The sequence below is a fragment of the Acinonyx jubatus genome, chromosome B1 (assembly GCF_027475565.1).
Source record: "Acinonyx jubatus isolate Ajub_Pintada_27869175 chromosome B1, VMU_Ajub_asm_v1.0, whole genome shotgun sequence".
Taxonomy (NCBI): Eukaryota; Metazoa; Chordata; class Mammalia; order Carnivora; family Felidae; genus Acinonyx; species Acinonyx jubatus.
The window spans coordinates 185,625,158-185,648,908 of record NC_069382.1 but is presented as its reverse complement, the minus strand read 5'-3'; the positions used below and the strand labels follow the sequence as shown (position 1 = coordinate 185,648,908).

The following is a 23,751-nucleotide window of genomic DNA, read 5'->3' as shown; positions in this document are numbered from 1 at the left end:
TAATATATATTTCTGTATATTCCCATGTTTGCATATGGTGGGCTTTTCCCTCTCTGTCTCTTTTCTTTATCTATCTATCTATCTATCTATCTGTCTGTATCTATCTATCTATCTATCTATCTATCTATCTATCTATCTATCTCTATGTGTCTCTTTCTGTCTTCTCTGGCATACGTGCACATACATTTAGAAACAAATATATGTTATATATAACATACATATTATTTAATATTCAGTCAATATGGATATACACATGTGGAAAAAAAAGCAGTGGTAGGAAAATGCATCTATTCCTATTTTTGAAAATGGTTTTATCCCAAATTCTACAACAAATCAAGGGCTGCTTCCATAGTCTATACAAACTCCATGAGCATGATCAAAAGAATATCGTATTGTTATGGGTAAAGGGAGGTAAAATTAGGGGAAGAGCACTATAATCCAGTGTACAAACAAAACAAACAAATTTCAAAGAAAGTGTAGTATCTGAAAGGGTACAAGATGGTCTAAGCAATAGTTATACCCTGATGTCCATAGCCCAATAATTGGGCTCCTGCTTTATTAAGAAATATTAAGCCAAGTACAACAGTGTCATGAAGAAAGGACCCAAAGAGTATACAAACTATAGTAGTCCCCAGAAAAATTTTAAATTGCCATACAAAGCCTATTGCATCTATCAACTGAGGAGTGAACCAACAAAAGGTGTTATATCCGTACAATGTAATCTTATTTGGCAGTAAAACAATGAAGCGCAGGTTCATGCTACAACACAAGGAAGGGGAAAAGGGAGTAACTGCTTAAGAATAAAGGGTTTGGGACAGTCAGTGGGGCATACAACTCTTGATCTCAGGGTTGTAAATTCAAGCCCCATGTTGGGTACAGAGATTACTTAAAAATAAAATCTTAAAAAAGTTTCTTTTGGAGTAATGAAAATGTTCTAAATTAGATTTAATCTAGGGACCATTGAATTGTAATTTAAGTGAGTAGATCTTTTGATATATAAATTATTAATCAATCAGGGTGCTACAATCTATTGCAAAAATTTTCCTGGGAGGGGTCATAATTTGTTGAGATTTGATGTTTGCTAATTTTACTTGTAAATTCTTGATTTGTAGGTGTTTTGTCAACTGACTCTTGTCTTCCATTGAAATCGTTTTATTATTATCAAGAATTACTTTTCAGTTGAAATTTTTAAGTGTTAAAAGGAAGTCCCGACAGCTGACTCTCTACAGATCACAAGATTTTAAGTCAGAATTAAGTATACACATCCATGCTGACTTTTCATTGACAAACATACATTTAAGAACACCCCGGAGGGGAGAGAATACAACAACACTTGTTCCAAAATAGTTAGATATTGTGCTCTAGTTGTTCTTGGACAGATTCCGGAAACCTTTATTTCGGTCTTATTTCCTTTCTTGTTTGTCTTGTTTCTCACTGCTAATACGATTAGCTGAAAACTTTATAGTCATCTTACTTGAATGTTCTGGAATCCCAACACAATCTCTTTTTTTCCTTTTAATTATTTGTTAGATGCAGCAAAATTCTTCCTCCTTACCATCCACCCCCATTGATGTCACCCTTAATATTCCTGTACCTAATATCTTCCCATGCTGGTCTCTTCTTTAGAAATAACTTCCCATTTCCTCTTGCCCAACTATCCCCATCACGTTTCCTAAGACCCAGCTCAATGGCCTCCTCTTTCAAAAGCATTTCCTCGTTTATACGCCACCCCACTCTTGTTATACCTCATTATTTAATTTTCACATGCGGGTCTTATGACTTTGTGTCGGCTCTTTATACATGTATACATGCCTGGTCTTTCTTCCTATATCTGCGGTTATTTTGATGAGAAAAATAGGAGCACATTTTTGATGCATCTCAGTAAGTGAATAGTGCAAGTCCTGATGCAAAGGCATGAAGTTACATTCAGAAACGATTATTTCTTGGTTGGCACCCCTGTTCTAGTGACTAAATTATGAAACTCCTACATACGCCCCAGTATTGAGAGAATTAAAGGGTTTTTAAGCTCATCAGCTGAGACTAAGACTATAGTTTAGGCTGAACAAAGGCTTTCAATGCCTGTTTTCTATTTAACATGTGTGATACTTATACTAACACGATCATTCTATCTTTGCTATTACCTTTCTTACCAATCTCAGTAAAGACACTTGGGTCACAAAAAATAATATATTTTACCATATGGTATTTTACCATATCTTTGGAAGCCAGGGAAGAAGTACATCATAGTCTTAATTTACCACGGTAGAAGATGAGATTTTCATATATCCTAAAAAAGACATTAAGTACCTGTTGAAGAAGTAATTTGCCTGAGAACCTAAATGTCAACGAGTGCAGTACTAGTTTGCTGAACAGTTTTGTACATTTTTATTTATGCTTTATTGACCACAGCCTGGCACTGTATTAGGCACCGGGGATATAATGATGAATTCTTCGGTATCTGTTCTCAGGAAAGTTTCAGCTCTCATGAGTTGTGTCAACAAGTTAGGTAGCAATTATAATCCGGTATGTCAGTTAAGTATAATGTGTTACATGAGCACAAAAAAAGGGAGTCTACTCCAGTATTCGGATATTTCAGAGAAAATTTTTAGAAGAGAGAATATTTAATTCTGCCTAAGAGGGTGAGTAGGAAGATTAACAAAGTGAAGGACAACATAATATTCCAGGCAGAGGGAAGTGCATGTACAAAGGCTTGATGGTGGAAAAAAAATGTACGTATATTAAATTGGTTGTGTGTATATATTCCCCGAATCCATACCTCAACATAAGAAATGCCATAGCAAATGTCTTTTTTGTTGTTATTTGTTTATTTGCTTTTTACTATGATCTACCATCCCGACAGTCCAAGCAATGACAAAATGAAGTATTTCTTCCTTTACTGTTTTGGGACTTCATGTGTTTTCCTGCTGATACTTTGGTGGGCAGAGTAGTGCGATGATTACCTTCCCTGATGCTTTCCCTTCTGGAATCTGAGCTTCTGGATCAGACACCTGTTATTATTATCTTTTATTTCTGAACACTAGCAGTGTACTCAGCACACTCTGCTTTCAATAAATCATTTCTGAAGTGAACTGAGTTGAGCTAATGGAACTGCGGGAAAGTAACGTGGGAGGACTTTGGGGTGCCACGCCTGGCGTGGCACCCCGTACCTTCCACATAGACTATATCAGATTGTTCAGTCCTCATGGTAAGCCTGACACAGCAATGCTTGGTGCTGTTTCTAGAGTTAGGAAAAATAAATCATGATTTAAAGGATCTCAGTAACTTGACTAAGATTATATGGTCACATGCTTTTATGGAGGTGAAAGATTTTTGTCCAAACCTGATTCTGGGTCGATCCCAGTACACTACCTTCAGGATACTGCTTCAGGCATCTGGAGGTGTGTTCAGACCATCGTGGTTTTACAAAACTCTATGCTTAGATGTGACAAAAAAAAAAAAAAAACACAGGTTTTCTTAAAACATGGGTTACTAGCTCAACAGTCCTCATAAAAGGTGCAAAGGGAGGTTTTATCGTTGTTGATGCAATATACTTTTAGAGCCTGTCATTAGCTTATGGCTTTAGCCCATTAGGTATGTCCTCCTTGAATGCACATAACAGGAGTGCTTGTAGGTAACCCAAATGGTGACTTAAATATCACTTGGAAAGATCAATGCTAATATGAAGCAATGTTATGGATACTGTTTTGAAGAGAAATAGGAAAGATAAAAGATAAGATCTTGATTTTTTTCAAGATCAGTATTCTGGTTGTGAGATTTTTTTTATGTATATTTTACAACGATGGCCTCTCTCATCCAACCTTCTCTGTTCAAAGTACCATATATATTCTTGGGTTTAATGGTGCCTCCCATTTTTTTTTATTTCCTCTTCTCATTTCCACTGGATGCACATAAATGAACACCATGCTTATTAAACTAAACAAAAGCTAGAAGATATTATTTATCAGAGATGTTCCATTGGGCTTCTAACATGGGGTTCAAAGACAATGGGCATAACAGTTACCTAGAAGATTTGTTAAAAACACAGGTTATTGGACATCTTCCCTAGAGAATCTGCCTGGCATTTCTGGAGTGGAGTTAGGGGTCTGGTTTTTAAACAACCTCTTCAGAGAGTTCTGATGGGTTATCCTGAAACCATACTGAAACCACAGCTCCAGGGTGATGGAACTATAATACCAGAGAGCCAGACTTCTACAGAAGCCTATGAGGCAACACAGTAGTGGTTAAGTGTAAGAGGTTTGGAGAACAACAGAGCCAAGTTCAAATAGTTCCAGTAGCTTACTTAGCTGTGTGACCACAGGGAAATTACATAACCCTCGTAAACCCCACTTCCCTGTCTCCAAATGAAAATGAAAGACTATATCCTGATGTGATTATAGAAAAGAATTTAAATACGTCAAAGTGTGTTTTCTGGCAGTTAGTAATTGCCCAGTAAATGTTAGCTATGAGTATTATCTTATTTCATCAATTGTAAACTGCACACTTTTCACACTTAAATTTCTATGGAGATTTACATTTGTCAGAGTTCTGTAAAAAAACACTTCTGTTGACGCTTTTTATTAAAAGCAAGAAAGTACTATTTTATTAAGAGCAAAAAAGTACTATTGTCAAAGTATATTAGAGATCAGAAAAAAATAGATACCATTATTACCATTATGTTCAGTAAAGCTGCAGTACTAGAAGTTACTGTAGGTTCTCAGTAACAAAACAATTCTTGGAACAACAACCCAAAAGACCACTTAGGCATCTTGACAAACAATGATAAATGAATCTATTCTATATAGGATCATATCAAGACCTGGAAGTGAAAGGACATATGTAGAAGACACAGCCCTGCTTATTAAGAAGCAGCAGTCAAGAGGCACCTGGGTGGCTCAGTCGTTTAAGCGTCCGACTCTTGGTTTCTGCTCAGGTCACAATCTCAGTGTTTGTGGGATGGAGCCCTATGTCGGGCTCTGACAACGTGGAGCCTGCTTGGGATTCTTTCTCTTCCTCTCTGTGTCTGCCTGCCCCCTACTCTCTCTCTCTCTCTCTCTCTCAAAATAAATAAATAAACTTTTTAAAAAAGAAGCAGCAGTCAAGTTGGTGGTGAAAAACATACCATAAAAGGAAAAATAGAGAACTATCACAAAGCAATGATTATGTCAGATTTTGTGCTGTCAATAAATGCGTTTGAGGGGCAGCTGGGTGGCTCAGTTCGTTGAGCATTCAACTCTTGATTTCAGCCATGGGTCATGATCCCAGGGTGGTGGGATCGAGCCCCATATTGGGCTCCACACTGAGCATGGAGCCTGATTAAGATTCTCTCTCTCTCTCTCTCTCTCTCTCTCTCTCTCTCTCTCTCTCTCTGCTTTTCCTGCCCCTGCTCATCCATGTGCTGTCTCTCTCTGTAAAATTTAAAAAAAAAAATTAAAAAGGCATTTGAAGGCATGAATGAGAGAACAGAAGGGATAGTGGGAGGACTCTGCTGACTTTCCTACTTGCAAGTACCAAAATCTTGAGTATGCTTAGTATCACTTCTTGGGGAAAGTAATTTGAAAATTTGAAATTTGTCAATACATCTCATAATCAGAGAGATGAGTCAAATATGCACTGCACAGTTCACTTCTTACCATGGCACAGGGACTCATTGATCTGTATTTCTCTGTCTCTCTGACCCCTTTTATTGGGCTCTAGTCTCATGTGTCCATTGCTTTGTGAAACATTGCTATGAATTCACCCCTCTTGCATTGCCTTGATACCAGTATATGTAAGCGTCCTCTCAGAAGTCCAATTTTATTTCCTGATTGCCCCTCATTGAGTCTATAATGTTAGATTCTGCTACTTAGCAGGGTTGCAACCACAGACTTGTATATAAGCTCTGACTCTTATCCATAGCCATCCAGCAAGTTGCCATGTTTTGTAAGTTTTTTCTTCACAGCTTCTTTTTCTTTCCCTACCTCTTTTACACCTTTGCTTACTGAAGGCCTGTCATATGCCAGGAATTCTGTAGAAACAAAATGAACTAAAATCCCTGCCTTCATTTATCATATTGTCTAGCAGGAGATAGTCATCTAAGAAAAGAATTAAACTGAAATTTTGGAAATGTTATAATAAAGTTGTGTGCCAGTCACCTAAAGAGCATAGAAGATGGGATGACTGACTCACCAATAATAGTTATATTTTATAATTATGCAATAATCATATGACATTAATTATGTAGGTGGTAATTAGTATTAATAACAATGTTGTCATTTGGACCAGGCAGATTGGCCCTAAGAGATATGTGTACTAGCTCATTTTACAGATGAGCAAATGGAGAGAAAAGCTATCACATAGCTGACACGTGTCAGAGATCTTAGTGCTAGGCTCAGCTGGGAGAGTGGAGAGAAACTATGCTGAGGGAGGTGCTGTTTGCTCTGGGTCTTGAACAATGCTTAACTCTCCATCTTTGGTGATAGGAACTAGGTGCTGAAGACCAAAAAATGTGCAAAAGCTGAGAGATTTGGAAAATTATTTTAGAAAAGATGAATTGAGAGCATAGAATTCATGAAGGAACGTCTGAGGTGAAAATAGAGCAAGAAAAAGTATCAAGGGAGGCCTTGAAGGAGACTATGTTGACTTGAGTTTAAGAAACTCTAGGGGCGCCTGGGTGGCTCAGTCGGTTGGGCGTCTGACTTCAGCTCAGGTCACAATCTCCTGGTCCGTGAGTTCGAGCCCCGCGTCGGGGTCTGGGCTGATGGCGCAGAGCCTGGAGCTTGTTTCCGACTCTGTGTCTCCCTCTCTCTCTATCCCTCCCCCGTTCATGCTGTGTCTCTCTCTGTCTCAAAAATAAATAAACGTTAAAAAAAAATAATTAAAAAAAAAAAAAAAGAAACTCTAGAAGGCCAGTGTAGCTTGAGAAGGGGGATGAGGGGAGAGTAGAAAGAGGTAAGGTCAAGAAGAGCGTGCCGACCAGTTTAATTTGGAGCCTGATTGACCTTTGTGATGCTTTGTGCTTTCCCTTGTAGTGAGATGAGACATTAGTGAAGTTTGATCAGTGATGTGGCAAGATATGGTTACAGGAAACAAGGGGAGAAGCAAAGAGGCATTTGAAAGACTATCGAAATCACCCAGACAAGAGGGGATGATGACTTTGTCAGGGAAGCAGAGATGCCGGTAGGTCAGATTGTGGATCTATTTTGAAGAGAGAGTCAAGAGGATTATGATGGGCTGGATGGGGGTGTAGAAGAATATGGAATGACAATGAAGACTGAAAAGTTTTTGTACTGAACAAATATAAGGGTGGTGTCTCCTTAACTGAGATGAGGAAGATTTCAGGAGGTGGTTTGATATAATTTCAATTTTGGAAATAAAACTGTGGTGCCAGTGTGGAGGGTGCATCGGAAAGGATCACAAATCAATTCACAGATGAGTTTGGAATCTCATTCATGTCTGAAATGGTGATGAATGTCCTAGCAGGGGCTATGACAGTGGAGAATGGCAGGAGGAGACTTGATTGGAGCGACTACTGAAGTAGTTTGGGGAATGGGTTGAATGTAGTCAAAGGGAGGAGATCTAAAATAGGAAACTTCAGGGTTTCCTGGCTGATGACCACAAGGGCCGTTACACAGGCCTGGCTCTGGGGACCCTGAATCTTTCCAGTTGTGTAGATACCAAGAATGTATAACCTTTGCTTTGAAACCACTAATATCCACCCTCATTCATTGCTTTCTTATTAAGGTTAACTTCAGAATCAGACAGCCTTTCCCGCTCTTCTCATGTCCTTGTCACCTGGGAAAATGAATAAGTTAAATAAACTAGGCTTTCAAACTCAAGCTGTTAAAAATTTTTAATTTTTGTAAAAAGTTTCAAATTATGATACCTGAGCACTTGGTAATAACCCTTTTTGGGGTGGTATTTTCCCATTTTATTGAGATTGAACTGACATACAACAGTGTATTGATTTAGGATGTACAAGATAATAACGATACACGCATTTATTGCAAAATAACTACCACAATAAATTTAGTTAGCTTTTCTAAACTTTTCTTGGGATGAGAAATCTTCAGATCTATTCTCAGCAACTTTAATCCATACGATATAGCATCATTAACAATAGTCATTACATACCCAGAGCTTGTTAATCATTACTGGAAGTTTGTACCTTTTCACCATGTTCCTCCATTTCCCCAACCTCCACCCCCGTTCCCTGTCTACCACCAATCTGTTCTCACTATGTATGAGTTCTGAGTATTTTTGGATTTCACATGCAAGTGAATACATCAAGTATTACAGTATTTGTATTTCTCTGACTTACTTCACTTAGCATAATACTCTCAATGTCCATCCATGCTGGTACAAATGGCAGAATTCCCTTCTTTTATTGCTGAATAATATTCCAAATTGTGTTCATTTCTGTATCTACATTGTCTTTATCCATTTAATCACCAAAGGACATTTTGATTGTTTCCATGTTTTGTCTATTGTAAATAATGCTGCAGTAATCTTGGGAATGCAGATACTGCTTTGAGATGGTGATTTCCTTTCCTCTGGATACATATCCAGAAGTGGAATTGTTGGATCATACCGTAGTTATAGTTTTAATTTGGGGAGGGACATCTATACTGTTTTCCACAGTGACTGCACCAATTTACATTGGCACCAACGGTGCAAAAGGGTTCCCTTTTCTTCACATCCTCACCAACAATTACCTCTTGTCTTTTTGATGACAGTCATTCTAGCATGTGTGAGGTGATAACTCATTGTGGGTTTTTTTCTTTAACTAATTTATTTACTTATTTTGAGAGAGAGTTCACGTGCATGATTGGGGGAGGGTCAGAGAGAGAGGGACAGAGAGATATTTCCTTCCATTCTCTAAGTTGTCTTTCATTTTTTTAATGTTGACTTTGCTTTGCATAAACTCTTTAGTTTGATATAGTCCCATTTATTCATTTTTGCTTTTGTTGCCTTTGGTTTTAGTGTCAAATCCAAAAAAATAATTTGTGTACTAATGTCAAAGAGCTTATCTCCTGTGTTTTCTTCCAAGAGTTCTATGGCTTCAGGTCTTATGTTCGAGGCTTTAATCCATTTTGAGTTGATTTTTTTGTGTATGGTCAAATATAGGTGTTTGGTTTCATTCTTTTGAATGTGGTATGAAACCATGCTTTCGCTATTGTATATTCTTGGCTCCCTTGTTGATTAATTGGCTATTATATATATTACTGGGTTCTTTATTTTGTTACATTAGTATGTGTGTCTGTTTTTATGCCATTACTATATTGTTTTGATTACTATAACTTAGTGATATTGTTTGAATTCAGATAATGTGATATTTCCAGCTTTGACCTTCTTTTTCAAGATTGCTTTAGTTATTCAGGGTCTTTTGGGGTTCCATACAAATTTTAGAATGGTTTATTCTATTTCTGTGAAAAATGGCATTGGAATTTTGGTAGGGATTGCAGTGAATCTGTAGATTGCTCTGTGTAGTAAGGATATTTTAACAATACTTTTTAAAAAAGGACATTTTAACAATATTAATTCTTCCAATTTACGAGCATGGGATATATTTCCATTTACTTGAGTTCAAAATACCACAAAACCAAACGAATGTCTTTGTCTTCAATCCCAGTTCCCCAATTTCTGCAGTGATCTTCCCAAAATGCTTTTTGTACTTTTTGTATTTGTTATTTTCCTAATCAGAAAATTTGAGTGGTTGCAAGCTCTCCCCAAGATGAAATCACCTTAACTTGCATTGAAGACTATATTTGGACCTAAGCCGAACTCACAACTTAATTACTTTAATTCACCAAAAAGAATTTTCTAGTTAACTGGAAACCCACTCTCTCTGTCCACCAAATTGCCCAACACCAGTTCTCTGCCCATTGTCCCTGCCTGCTCTGAAATTCTATTTCCAGATTAATCTTCCTAAAAATCAACTCCAATCAAGCCATTTTCCAACTCTGAAACACATTTTTACACTCTACTGCCTAGTGATATAATTACAAACTCTTCCCATGGCAGCTTCATCCTGCTAACTCAGTAGTTCTGACTCATTTTTCTCATTCCACACAGTTCACAGAACAATACACTGTCATCAGTAATATCTCACACTGCCTGCAATGGTCTTCAAGGAACAAAGTAGACCACTCAGGGGCACATAACAGCCTCTGAATAGAATAATTTTAACATGTGTATAACCAACACCTTCATAGTGCTTACTACTTGTAAGCACTCTTTGAGCATTTTGAAGGTATGAACGCACTGATTTCACCTTACAGTCCTATGAAGTAGCATTATCATTATTCCATTTTGCAGATGAAGAAACTGAGGCACAGGAGGGTAAGCAATTTCTCCAAGGGTGCATGGTTAATAAATGGCAGATAATCAATCTCAGATAGTCTAGGTCTGTAGTCTATGCTCTTAATTCCTTTGACATGCTGCCTCCTTGGATTTCTGCCAACCACCACTTACCACCACCTACTCCAACGCCAGAGGCTGAGAATTACCAAGCTCCGTCATTTTCATCAAGGTTCAGAAAACAATCCCATTTCCCTTCCTTCCTTCCTTCCTCCCTCCCTCCCTCCCTCCCTCCCTCCCTCTCTCTCTCTTTCTTTCTTTCTTTCTTTCTTTCTTTCTTTCTTTCTTTCGAGAGAGAGAGAGACAGTGGGAGCAGGGGAGGGGCAGCGTGAGAGGGAAAATCTCAAGGAGCTTCTCCACTGTCAGCACAGAGCCTGACGTGGGGCTCGAACTCACGAAACTGTGAGATCATGACCTGAGCCAAAATCAAGAGTTGGACGCGTAACCCACAGAACTACTCACACACCCCAAAAACAATCCCATTCTATTTTGAAAGTGGCTTGAGTTCATCAAAATGCCAGTGACAGGTTTCTTTGATCTTATAGATCACCTTTCTCAGTTACCGCTCATGTTTTACCTACCATATACTATCTTTGTTGTCACCAAACTATGCGATACATTATATCACATCTTTCTAACTAGATTTAAAAACTTCTGAAACCAAACTTATAATGGACACTGCAAATTGGTCTTCTGATTTCCCAGTTGTATTAACACTACCTTTAGTATAATTTCAAAGTAACTTGTTTCTCTTCTGTCTCCCTTGGCTAATTCATATCCACATATAATCCACTTCTGAGTTTTGGTTCTTCGTGCATCCCTGATACCACTCTTCATCTTTTCCACGTTTTTTGTCTATACAGTGGGAGAGATGATGCAGCTATTAACTGGCCCATGGTAAGCAAGTGATAAATATATTAAGGGTTTTTTATACTGTTTGGCATTCTTACTACCCTTTCCCCAACTAGGGTAGAAGTCTTGTATCTAGTCTTCCAACTTCCAGCTTCCAGTTGAATTTATCAAAGGTAGAGTCTCTGCCCTGCTCTTGTCTACCACCCTTCCCTCCCTACCATTGTGTGCTGAAATAAGAACTCACTTCTCAGTTGCTACCAAAAAGTTTACTCATCACACCCTTGATTTGTCTTTCGGACCTCATCTCCTATTACTCCACTATGTATGTTGTACCTTTTAAGCAAATCAAACCAAATGCTATTCTCATAAAACGTTTTATGTTTTTTCAGTTCCATATTTTGCATGTGCCCTTTATTTCACTAGACATGCTATCTCCCGCTCCTTTGCCTTTACATCTTGATATGTTCACGTTGTCTTTTTTTTTTTTTTACTGTGCTTTCTTGCTTTTCAGACTCACAATAGTTTGTTTAAATCTCTCAGTTGGCCTTCTATTTGGCTACTTGCCTTATCGTCTTTACTGAATTTGAAAATTCCTGAAGCCAGGAAATGGGCTTTTACCCAACTCAGTAAGTAGTTCTTGCAACGTCAGCCAATACCTTGCTGCTGTTGTAGATATTAAATAAATATATGTTGGATTAAAATAACTGCTAACCTCCACCTGATTATAGACAGAAAGTGTAAGTCATTATTCTTACACAATCTAATGCATCATTTTTCAAGTGATATACACCGGAGGCTAAGATAAGTTAAGGAAAGCCTTTTACGTTTTAGGGCATAGGAAGGACATACTGAGATTAAGTAGCCCCTTGCATCATCTCTAGAATTCTTCAGATCCTGACTCAGTATTTGTCTGTATTTCTTATACATTTACTTAAATCATCTCAGGGCACCTGGGTGGCTCAGTCGGTCATGCATCTGACTTCGGTTCAGGTCATTATCTCATGGTTCATGAGTTTGAGCCCCACATCGGCCTCACTGCCGTCAGTGCAAGCCCATTTCAGATCCTCCGCCCCCTCTGTCTACGCCTCCCATGCTTGCACTCTCTCAAAAAATAAATAAATATAAAAAACAAGCAATTTGTCTCATTTTTCAGCACTAATAGCTTACATTTCTGAAGCATAATTTCCTTTCCTATAGAACCAGGATAATATTAACTACTTGTCAAGATGGTTATGGGGATTAGAGGAAATACAGATCATATGTGATAATATGTTATTTCTAAAAAAAAAAAATGATTGAATACCATAGGTACTGAAAATATGTTGTTTCTTTTTCCTGTCATTGTTGAACATGGCCCACTTAACTGAAGGGGCCTGGGATCCAGAACTGAAGTTGCCTGCCCTAGTGAACTGGGCAGTGACCCTGTAGAACAAGTCTGGGAAGAGTCTAGTTGTAGGAGGTGGGGGGACAGCCCCACATAAACCACTGACCTAGGGTAGTAAAGAGACTCTGAGATTGACAGTTGACAGTTTCTCATTCTTTCGTGAAAAGAAGAGCGTTAGCAGTATAAAACCGTTCCATGTCCCAGAATTCTGCTGCTGGTACTCAGAAGCTTCTAGTAAAATCCGTTTTAGAAGGAATAGTCTTCGACTGTGCATTCCAGGCTGTTCAGTGATATCTTTCTGAACCACCTAATATCATCCCTCTACCTTTCCTCCCACCTCACACTCTCCCCATTGAGAACAAGACCTAAGAAAAACTGCAGGCGGCGAATGACATGGCCCACCTGGCTGGATGGGAAAACTGCAGAGCTTGGAAAGCCGGCAAGGTCCGAAGAAAACATCTCTGCCATTTTTATTCACCTACAGTCTCCACGGCAGCCTTTGTCTTTGGAGAAACAGAGAGATACAAGTGATGAAAAAACAGAGAATGGACGGAGACACAGCAGTGAAATCACTACTGTTGGTTTCCAGTGGGGCATGGCAGATTCACATTTGCTTGGCTTCAATCATTTTCCCTTTTCATTTCTTCTTACTTTCTGATTTTTCTTTCTCCACTGTCTCTCTTTACCTTCTCCTTGCTCCACAGCTTCCTTTCAATACAGTTGCCAGCATCCAGGCTGTTAAATATACACTGTTACACATTCTTAACCTGATGTAATTAAGGGAAGAAGTCCGTCTGAATCAATGGCAAGCTGGAGAAATAAGCAATTTTTAAGGAAATGAAGTTTTATTACTCTTAGCGATACACTGAAACTATTGAAAGCAGTTAACGGAGCTACATCACTTAGGAAATGGATGACTGACTTAACTCCCACATAAGCACATATTGTAAATTTACTGTTTGAAATAAAATGTGTGTTTTGCTTTTTTTTAAAAGACCTTTCCTCCTTGAATAGACTAACATTTATTTCTTTACAAATTGCTTAGCAAACATTTTTTTTTTTAATTTGAACATTGTGGATGTTGAGATATGATGCAAATATCGGGTGTTTAAAATTTGGTGCTAATGAGGTCAAGACCACGCTCTAAATCTCTCTATCTGCCAGTTATCACTGTTGCATGGTCACAAGTATGTGAACAAAAAGCTCTGATCATAAAGACGCGTTAGGGGAGAGGATGTGGATGAAGCCATCCAAAATACCTCCACGTAATTGGAAAATGGCTCTGTTGTCATCAGCTGTGAATCCGTGGTTAGTAGCTTCATCTTTCTTAATGAGCATCAGTTATCTTAGAATTTGAAAGATAATTTTAGCACCATCACTGTTAATTTAATGACCTATTCATTGGATATTTCAACTTTCTGCTTTGTGGTAGTGTTAACTTAAAATTAGATGAGCATTTTCTGTTTTCAGTGATATTTTTTGCATGTATATTTATATCCTACTTGTTAAGGCTAATACTGTGTGAGCTCATACAATTGCATCTGAACTCCGAGCAAAAAATAATGATCCATTTCATGAGACGAGTGATTTTTACAGACTTCTCATTCCAACTGAAAGGGTGCTTTTTTTCCCTTTCATTAAAATGTATTTCTCAACTAAATTAAAATGCAAATATAGACAGTCTGTGTTTATGGTTTTAATAGAATTATTGAAAGAAGGTTTTAAATCAACCTGCTGTTAATATTTTATGCAGGAACTGTTGGTTTTATTGTTGGGCCAGGACTGCCATGTTCCATTTTCAAGATTACTTAAAGCGTTGTGAAAACTTAATCATATTGCCCAGGTTTTATCAGTTTTTGGCCACTCTTCTCTAGGATATTAAAATGGACCTCTTTCCTTTATGCTTTGTAAGTTATGCCAGTGATGTTGGAGAAGTATCAAGTACTAAAACTTTAGAATCCCTTGAAACTGAGTGATGACAAATTTACTATTTGTTTTTCAATAAATAGTTTATTGCACAGAATTGAATCAACTCAAATTTAAGAGAACCATATTTTGTAATTTATTATTAAATTAAAGATCTGGAAAAATACTTCAAGAAACCATTTCTTTAAACCTTTTAATTTATATTATAAATATAAAATATTTGTATTAGAAATTATATCCAATGATACGGACTTAATTATGGTCCTATTAGGATTGCTTTAGCTTTTTGTTTAAGAAGTGTTTTATCATTTGTCAAGCACATGGATTAAAATCATTTTTAAATAATATTTTATAACTTGACCTTTATCCTTTTTGTCATTTTTAGTGATCTCAGTGAAAACCAAATTCAGGCAATTCCAAGGAAGGCTTTCCGTGGGGCAGTTGACATTAAAAATCTGTAAGTATTTTTTTTTCTGGCTTACACTGTTGCTGTAAACATTATCTGTTTTCAGAGTTAAATATATATTGAATAATGCATCAGAGAAAAAGTGAAAGTCCTATTTATCTTTATGCTTGCTTAGGAGAGCTTGTAACAATAAGTTTTAAATTGCTCTGACAAGGTATCTGGAGACATTCTCATGTAAAAGTTGTCTTGCATCTGAAGTTATTATCAAATTCATTCTTCTAAACTTTGTGATTAATCTTGTGAAATCTCAAGAAATGATTAGATTAAAAGGTATTTGCATTGTATTTTCTTCGCTTTTACTGTCAATGTACTTCATTAACTCCCTTTTCTGTTGTTATCAGTGTTTATTGGAAATGCAGAATATAAGCTATTTTTTTCTGGAAAGAGTAGATAATATTTTCTTGTTAGAGATGCCTGCAGCCTGGAGCTATAGTTTTTTTTTTTTTTTATCGCTTTTAGATCACTGTTTTCATTACATACATATTTTTCCCCTTGTATCTTTATAAAAGTATATGTGTATAATCTCCTTTTCAAAGAAGGGGGAAAAAAGCATGAGGAAGAAGGAAATTGTATTTCTGTATTTTCCCTTGAGAAATCTAGTGCCTTGTATAAAAGTGTTTTTTGCAAGTGCCTATAGCTTTGAAGATACATATCAGATTGAAGATTTCAGGGACAATCCTAATTTTGTCAATATGTATGTTTTTATAAACTTTTATAAAGTTTAAAATACTATGCAAGCCTTTGAAAATGATGGTTTTTTTATTGGCTGCAAATGCTAGGACTTTAAATGTTGTCCTTAGCTTTTACATGAGTTTGGAATGTAGTGGGGAAAAAGCCCCTATGTGCTGAGATTAACTAACAGGAATTCAATATTTCTTAGCTAGTGATAAACAGCTCTGGCACTTTTCAAGAATTAACTTATATTCGGCATTCTCCATGGTGGGTTACAACACTACTTTTCCAGTAGGGAAAGTGAGACAGGTGTTTTCTGTCATCAAAGAGGAGGACTGTTTATAAAGCTTCAAGTTTTGGCCTCTACATCTTCTCTTCCACATAAATGTTTTTTGTTTAAAATTTGTACTTTCTAGGGGCACCTGGGTGGCTCAGTCGGTTAAGCGTCTGACTTTGGCTCAGGTCATGATCTTGCGGTTTGTGAGTTTGAGGCCCGCGTTGGGCTCTATGCTGACAGCTCAGAGCCTGGAGCCTGCTTCCGATTCTGTGTCTCCCTCTCTCTCTGCCCCTCCCCTGTTCACGCTCTGTCTCTCAATAATAAATAACCATTAAAAAAAATTTTTTTTTAAATTTGTACTTTCTAGATGTACAGGTAAGGACAGAAAAATACAAACTTCTAGATATAAACTTCAGAACCATTGAAATTCTGGCCCTAGGTTTTCATGGATGTTTACATGTGAAGGGGATTTTATTTGCTTTCTTTTTATCTTTTCTTGCTAGACCGTGGGGAAGTCTTCAGGGAGATTCTGTGATGTAAGATGTTCAAAACTAACTTTGTATACTCTGTGTACTGTATACTTTGTATACTGTGTCTGATCCTATAAAGATCCCAGTATAGCACCTACTCAGGTCGCCTATGTGTCACTTGAAAGGATAGTCATGACTACAGTTGACCACCCTCTGGGAATGCCACTAGCAATCCTACAATAGTATTATCTCTAAATCCTTAAAACAGGTGGCTTTTAATCTTCTTAGTAAAGATATTCAGGGAATTCACGTGTATAAGTAACCTATAGTCCATATTTAAGGATGCATTTGGGAATGGGATACCAGTCATCATGGGATTCCTTCTTATGTCCTCTTCATTTATCCTTTTTAAAGACTGTGGTTTTAAAAATTCAGACATAAAAAAGAAAGCGAAATGTTAGCCATTGTGCTATATTGATTTCACAGGATTTTGAAACACTTTTATCCCCCATGTGCATTATATACATAATAACTGCCATGTTTTTAGACATGACAAATTGGCAAACTCCACTGAGTCTTAGTTTTACTTTTGTAAAGTGAATATGATAATTGCTTGGGTTTGTTGTGGTTATTAGGGAAAGAAGATATGTGAAAGACCTTTTGGTAAAATGCTGTAATATAGAGTGTATCATTTCATTCTGTAAGTATTCACTAATCAACTTCTAGAAGTTGGCCCTTAAAAAGGGATAGCAAAAAGACAGGAAAGAAGAACATGAAGTAATTTGCAGTATTGGGCATGGGTAAGACAGGTTTGTGTCTATTCTGGGTCCATTAACCATGGGGCTAATAAGTGGAAAAGGAAAATATAGCAGAAAGCACTAAATATACACAAGACCCTGATTTAAAAACAAGATACTATGTGCTGTAGGTGCCAGGCAAAGAGAGAGATAAGAAATATTGCTTGAGGTCATCAGGGAAATCTGTAGGAAACAGTTTCTGAAAGAAAATCTAGAGGAATCTTCAAGGATGTTGATTTGTGTTACGTGTTGGTGAGTAACAGCAGATAAGGGTGGATTGAGGAAGTTAGAATTTATTAAAGAAACTATGCAAAGTTAGAATTGACTTCCACAATCCTCACTGCCTTCCATGCAACGGTGTCAAAGGCCGTGAGAGCAACACTGAAATACCACAATGCACTTCTAGCTTTATTTAATTAATCAGAATCATAGCTACAATTTAATAGAATTTTACAGTTAAAAGGCATGTTTCTGTAATTAAGACATAGTTCAAACCACATTGTTAAAAAAAAAAGTCCAGGTTCAGGGGGCTTTTTATGAAGATTAGTTTTATCGTTAAAAGTTAAGAAAGATGCCTGGTAAAATATGTTAGAGCTGAGGGTAAATTTTAATTCATATTATTATTAAAGGCAAATATCGGTCATCAAATAATGACTCCGTAAAAGCCCAGAAGTATTAATATTAATATTATTGATATTCAGCATGGGAAAGACAGGTATAGTACTTTGTCCTTTTTATCATTCCACTGTATGCATTTACAATTTGGACAGTCCTGCATGGTGGATGGCTACTGTTCTAAGTCATTCAGACAGTAAAAGAGAAACAAGAAGGCTAGACTGAAGGAATATGTCCCTTAGCTGCATTACGATATTAACAATGATATTTTGTATAGGGCTGTCTGAGTGCCCAGTCTGATGCACTGTAACAGGTTTATTGGATTTACCACATTCAGGCCTTATTCAGAGCAAATTCCAGTTAACAGAAGATTTTCACTGGAAGCACTTACTTTAATCTTGTGGATTGGCTAAATATGCTCATGGCGGCATCTTGACAATATGAAACTGATGCTGTGGAAATTTTGCAAATTAGCAGATCTTATTCCTCTTCCTTCAGGCAAGCCACATGAATACTATTCTAGGCAGATGGACATTTATCTTGCTCTTAAACATCTCCAGGGAGGAATTCTCGTAACTTTTTTGCTTATCGCTATTAATTTCTTAACTGGAATAAAACCCTGTATATTTTATTTTTGTTACTTCATTTTCTCCAGCTGCAACTTAAACTGTTTTCTTTTTCTTGACATTTTAGATGGTGAGATCTGAGAATAACAAGATCATATTAAAATATCAACTAAATTACAATGTTTGTAATAGTCACTGGCAGCGCTTTCCCATAGAGTTTACATCTGTTTTAAAATTCTCCAGTTAAGTATGAATTAAAGTATTGATACCATATTATTACCAACTGATGTGCCACCAAAATGATGATCAATGTGTATAGGACTTTTCTTTATAAATTTTGTATGTGTATTTAATATATTTAACACTGATGCAGGAAAGCCTTTTTGCCTCCTGACCAAATTTTGAATGAAAACACGTTATATTATTTAAACTATTTTGTTTAGAGGTATCTGTGAGATATTTCCATTTAATTGAGTAATTTAGGAGAATATTTAAATTAAACCCTCCTTTATTGCTGAGACTTGTGAACTTATTCTCTAATCAGGTACCTAATGGGAATAAAGATTTTTCAAGTCTTTTGTTCTCATGATAAAACATTCCTAGTTAGAGTTATCCCAAGATTTGAGAAAAAAACTGTACAAATCAATGAACTTAAAATTAAGTAGATTGCTAGTTGCTCTTCACGTCACAAAAGTAAACTTTAATGTATTTTTAGTTTCTTTAGTGAGTGCACCATAAACACTTAAAATAGTTAAATTCTGGGCTCCTGGGTGGCTCAGCTGGTTGAGCTTCCAACTTCCGCTCAGGTCATGATCTCGTAGTTAATGAGTTTGAGCCCCATCAGCTCTCTGCTGTCAGCGTAGAGTCCATTTCAGATCCTCTGTCCCCCTCTCTCACTGCTCTCCCCCTCCCTCTCTGTGTCTCAAAAATAAATATTATAAAAAATAGTTAAATCTCAACACATATTCTTTTAGATACCCTTGTAAATAAAGTAAATCACACTTGCTTATTCTTCTTTCGTTTCGCAGTACTCCCTCAAAATGTGCTCTATGTTCTAGTCAAACTGTAATGTTTATCGTTTATGAGTAAATTTATGTCTTTCCCATTTGCTTGCATTATCCAATTCCCTTAACCCTATATCTCATACCCACCTTTGGCAGGAAGATTGCTTCTTGGTAAAAAACAGGTTAGGCAAAAAATATTTATAGTTATCTTTCTTTAACATACATTAATTTATAAACAAAGGTCAGGTTACAAGATGATTTAGTTTTGTTTTCTTTGAACAAGTTATCATATTATTTGGGAAACAAATATGTACAGCCATGGCTTTGTAGGAAACACTCACCCAATGTGGGTTGCAATGGTTATTGGCAATAAGAAGATTTGGCAAATGGGAAAGACAGAGTTAATCCATATGCTGTTATATAGCTATTTATATTATTTAGAAATTTCATTTTTTTCTGGAACTCTGTCATCTATGACTTATTTTATCACTATCTCAATTAATACTCATAGAAGAAAAATTCACTATTCCATACTAGGGAGACAGAAAGACTTCTGTATTTTACTTAATTTTATACACTTCTTTAGTTTTAATTTCTTTAATATTTATTTATTTTTGAGAGGGAGAGAGAGAGAGAGTGTGTGTGTGTGTGAGAGAGAGAGAGAGAGTGGGGGTAGGGCAGAGACAGAGAGAGAGAGAGAGAGAGAGAGAGAGAGAGAGAGAGAGAAAGAGAGAGACAGAATCCAAAGTAGGCTCCAGGCTCTGAGCTGTCAGCACAGAGCCTGATGTGGGGCTCAAACCCACAAACTGCAAGATCATGACCTGAGCCAAAGTTGGATACTTAACTGACTGAGCCACCCAGGTGCCCTGTACACTTTCCTAGTTTTAAATACCTCTCTGTTGGATACTTCATAACAAAAAGGAAACTTTTGTTGTATGTTGTTGTTAATATGTATGTATGTTGTTATGTATGTATGTATGTTGTTAATATGTTGTTCACATATTATAGAATCAATATGTAATAATTAGAAGAGTATATTATATATTTTACAATGCAAATGTAAGACTTACTCCAGCTTTTTGTCATTTAAGTTGTCATAGTTGCAAACTGTCTGCTATAATCAGCTAGTTTTCATGTTTAATTTATTACATTTCTTACCATATTATATACTTAGCTTATTATCATAAAAATAGGAGTGCCTGAGTGGCTCAGCGGGCTGAACCTCTGACTTTTTATTTCAGCTCAGGTCATGATCTCGTGGTTTGTGAGATTTCATGCCTGCTTGGGATTGTCTCTCTCCCTCTCTCTGTCCCTCCCCTCTCACACGTGTGTGCTTTCTCTTTCTCTCTCTCTCAAAATAAATAAGCTTAAAAATAAATAAATAAAATTCACTGTTATCAAATTTAAATGATTTCTTTTAGTCCCCCAGCTTCTTGAGTGTTTTCAGTAAACCTGAGGCTGAAGACACTTTGAAAGGGGAGGTTGGTTTCTCACTCAAGGGGCTTACTATCCTTCATGTTAGATTAAATGTCACAGGTCTTCAGTGGGATGTAGAACCTTATGAACAAACTTGTATAGATGGCTTTTCATTTAGAAAGATCGTAAATGAACTTGAGTTTCATTTCAATAAACAGAGCTCCCTTTAACATCCAGAATGTTGTCTATAGACAGGGATTAACCAGCAGTTGTCTGGGTACTTTCATGTAAAATACGCTAGGAACTCAGGTAATGCTATTAGTACCCCGGGAACTGTCCGTGGTCCTGTAACTTGTCTGGTTTGCATTCACTCTAAAGGCATACTGAATTGTGATAATCCCCAACAACCAGGATCACGTTTGCGTGATCAACAGTCTCTCCAACTTTTCATTTTGCTCTGTCTCCAGGTGCGTTAGCATTTTTTCTTCAACGATGTCATTTTCTTATGTAAAAATGAATCTATATGACATATCTTCATAAACACTTTCCGGAACAAAATAAAACAAACAAAACACAAGAGTATCTGATTGGAAATCCAATTCACATATGTATAAAATAAGAATTGGCGTGATCTTTCTGAAACTGTCGTGTTGTCCTGGAGATAGAACAGCTCTTTAGTTTTCTTGCTTCTCCAACCCTAAACAGGCACACTTTGCTACATCTGAACTATTACAGTGGTCTGCTAATTGGATTTTGATCTCCAGTCTATATTCTCATTAGATAATTTTAACACTGCAGACAGATTTGTTTTTATAAAGCATTGTCTTTTTTGTCCCATCACTGTCTCGTTCAGACTCATTCAGCTTATTAAAAATAACAACACTTTGTATGGGCACTATGGCAAAGCCTTGGGGATATAGTAGAATATTGACATAGTTCTATAGGTTCTGAAGAATATAGACTCTTTCCTGAAAGAGCAGTGACTTCTATTAATGGCATAGTCTCTTTAGATGTTCTGACTAGGCCTAGCATTCTGCCATTCACCCAGGGTCCCAGCCCCCTCTCCTACCGAATCTACACAAGCTTTTTGCTCAAGCCAGAATGGCCCCTCTCTGGCAAGTATTCACGGTGAACATTGTAGACCTTCTGCTTACAACTGCTCTTGATGGAGTCTTTTCCCTCCATAGGGAAGACACATTTTTATTTTCTGTCTTTCTGGATTCTACCTGTTTTTTAAGGTTCAGGTTTCTTCCTTCCTCACACATGACTACTTTGGCCCAGGGTAATCTGTTCCTTCCCTGACATTCTGTAATACTCTTTATATGCTGCATTCTGCCTTGAAATTTGGCCATCAGAGATTTAACTGAAACTTTCATATGCAGAACGAACAGCTCTTTCCCTAGACACTTACTGTGTGAGGGAGGGCTTCAGCAATACATAGATTTAAATTTGAATCAAGATTTCACCACATATTTACTACCTACTTTGAATAAGTTATTGCACTTCTGTGAGCCTCATTTTTTTCATCTGTAAAATCAGAATGATGACAACATTTACCTTTTCAAGTTATCATGAGGAATACTGAGATGGCATCTCTACAGACCCTGCCATTTGCTATGCATTCAATAAATGTAACTAATTGTTATTGTCAGTGGCAGTTTCTACCCCCTCTTACTAGTGTGCAAGAGTTACTAGAACATGAAGGGCAACTTAATTTTTCCTCCATTTTCTGATACCATTTTACTTAGAGCTTATCTTTTTGCTTTTCCCCAATAAATTAGCAAGTGGATATAACTTTATACCGTAGATTATTTCAATAAAAACTGAGATTCTTTGTTCCTGTGCAAAAAAAAAAAAAAAAAAGAAAAAAAAACCCACAACATTGTGCTTGAAAGGTTACAGAAGGGTTAAATTCCCAAATAACAAATTATTTTACATTCCTCAGGATAATCCTTATCTTGGTTGTTTTATTCACTAATACCTGAGTTAGCACTGATTTGTTTTTATGCTGAGGTTAAATGACATGGTTGCTGAAACTTCTGCCTACAGTGTTCACTTATATGGGTCAATTTATATTATTCTTATGTTCTCGATACATTATAACTTAAATTTGTACTACTTCTTAAAGAGTCATTATTGGCATAGGATTTGTATATTTAGGCACTCCTATTGACTTGAATTTTATACACACAAGGGAAGAAATAGAACAGATCGTGCCCATATCCTTAGAGCATTCTTTTTCTTTTCCTCCCATTTGATTTATATGTTTTATCAGGGTTCTTTCCAAATGGCATAATGTTGTTACTCCCTCCTATTGATTTTAATCACTTTGATGTATTTTAAGTGAACTAAACTTCTGGAGTTTGCCACTCATAGTAGTATGACTATGAACTAAACTTTCTAGTACCTAAAGTATTTCTAGTATTCTCTAGTATTCTAGTATTTCTCTAGTATTTCTAGTACCTAAAAAACCCTCGAAAACCAGAGCATATTTGTTGAAAGACTGAGATACTCTGTCTGACTTTAAAGTTATTACAGACATTTTATGTTCAGCATTGTTTCAGAGTTAAGTAAATTTTACGGTGTTCTAATTCTTACAAAAAGAAAATAAATTAGTAATAAGATTTTACTGCTTGGACGCTGAAGTGACACATGAAATTTTCTATGGGTAAGGACAAAAGCAACCGCAGTTAATGCAGGAATGTGAGTTTTATATATGTGATTCAAACAGTATGGTATCCAAATTTGAATAACAGAAAACAGGAAATTCCTGAAAAAAAAAAAACCATAAAGGTAACAGAATGCAGTATCTCCGGTTATATTTCAGTATGCCAAGTAAGCAAATGTTCGATCTTTCTGTCTTTTATGTGCCCATATCTAAAATTGGTATTTCGCAGCACTATATGAATATACACATATATATATATATTCATATCTAGAATTAATCCAAATATGAAACTAGACTAAATTA

The 23,751-nt window shown here is 36.6% G+C and overlaps 1 protein-coding gene across 4 annotated transcripts in view; it reads left to right on the top strand.

Moving 5' to 3' along the window:
* SLIT2 (slit guidance ligand 2) overlaps positions 1-23,751 on the top strand; it is a 373,799-nt gene that overhangs the window by 206,247 nt on the left and 143,801 nt on the right. For all 4 annotated transcript variants that reach the window (XM_053217522.1, XM_053217521.1, XM_015085043.3 and 1 more), the window contains one exon: positions 14,883-14,954. In XM_053217522.1, coding sequence (XP_053073497.1) covers positions 14,883-14,954 — 72 coding nt within the window. The remainder of the gene's footprint in view (positions 1-14,882; positions 14,955-23,751) is intronic.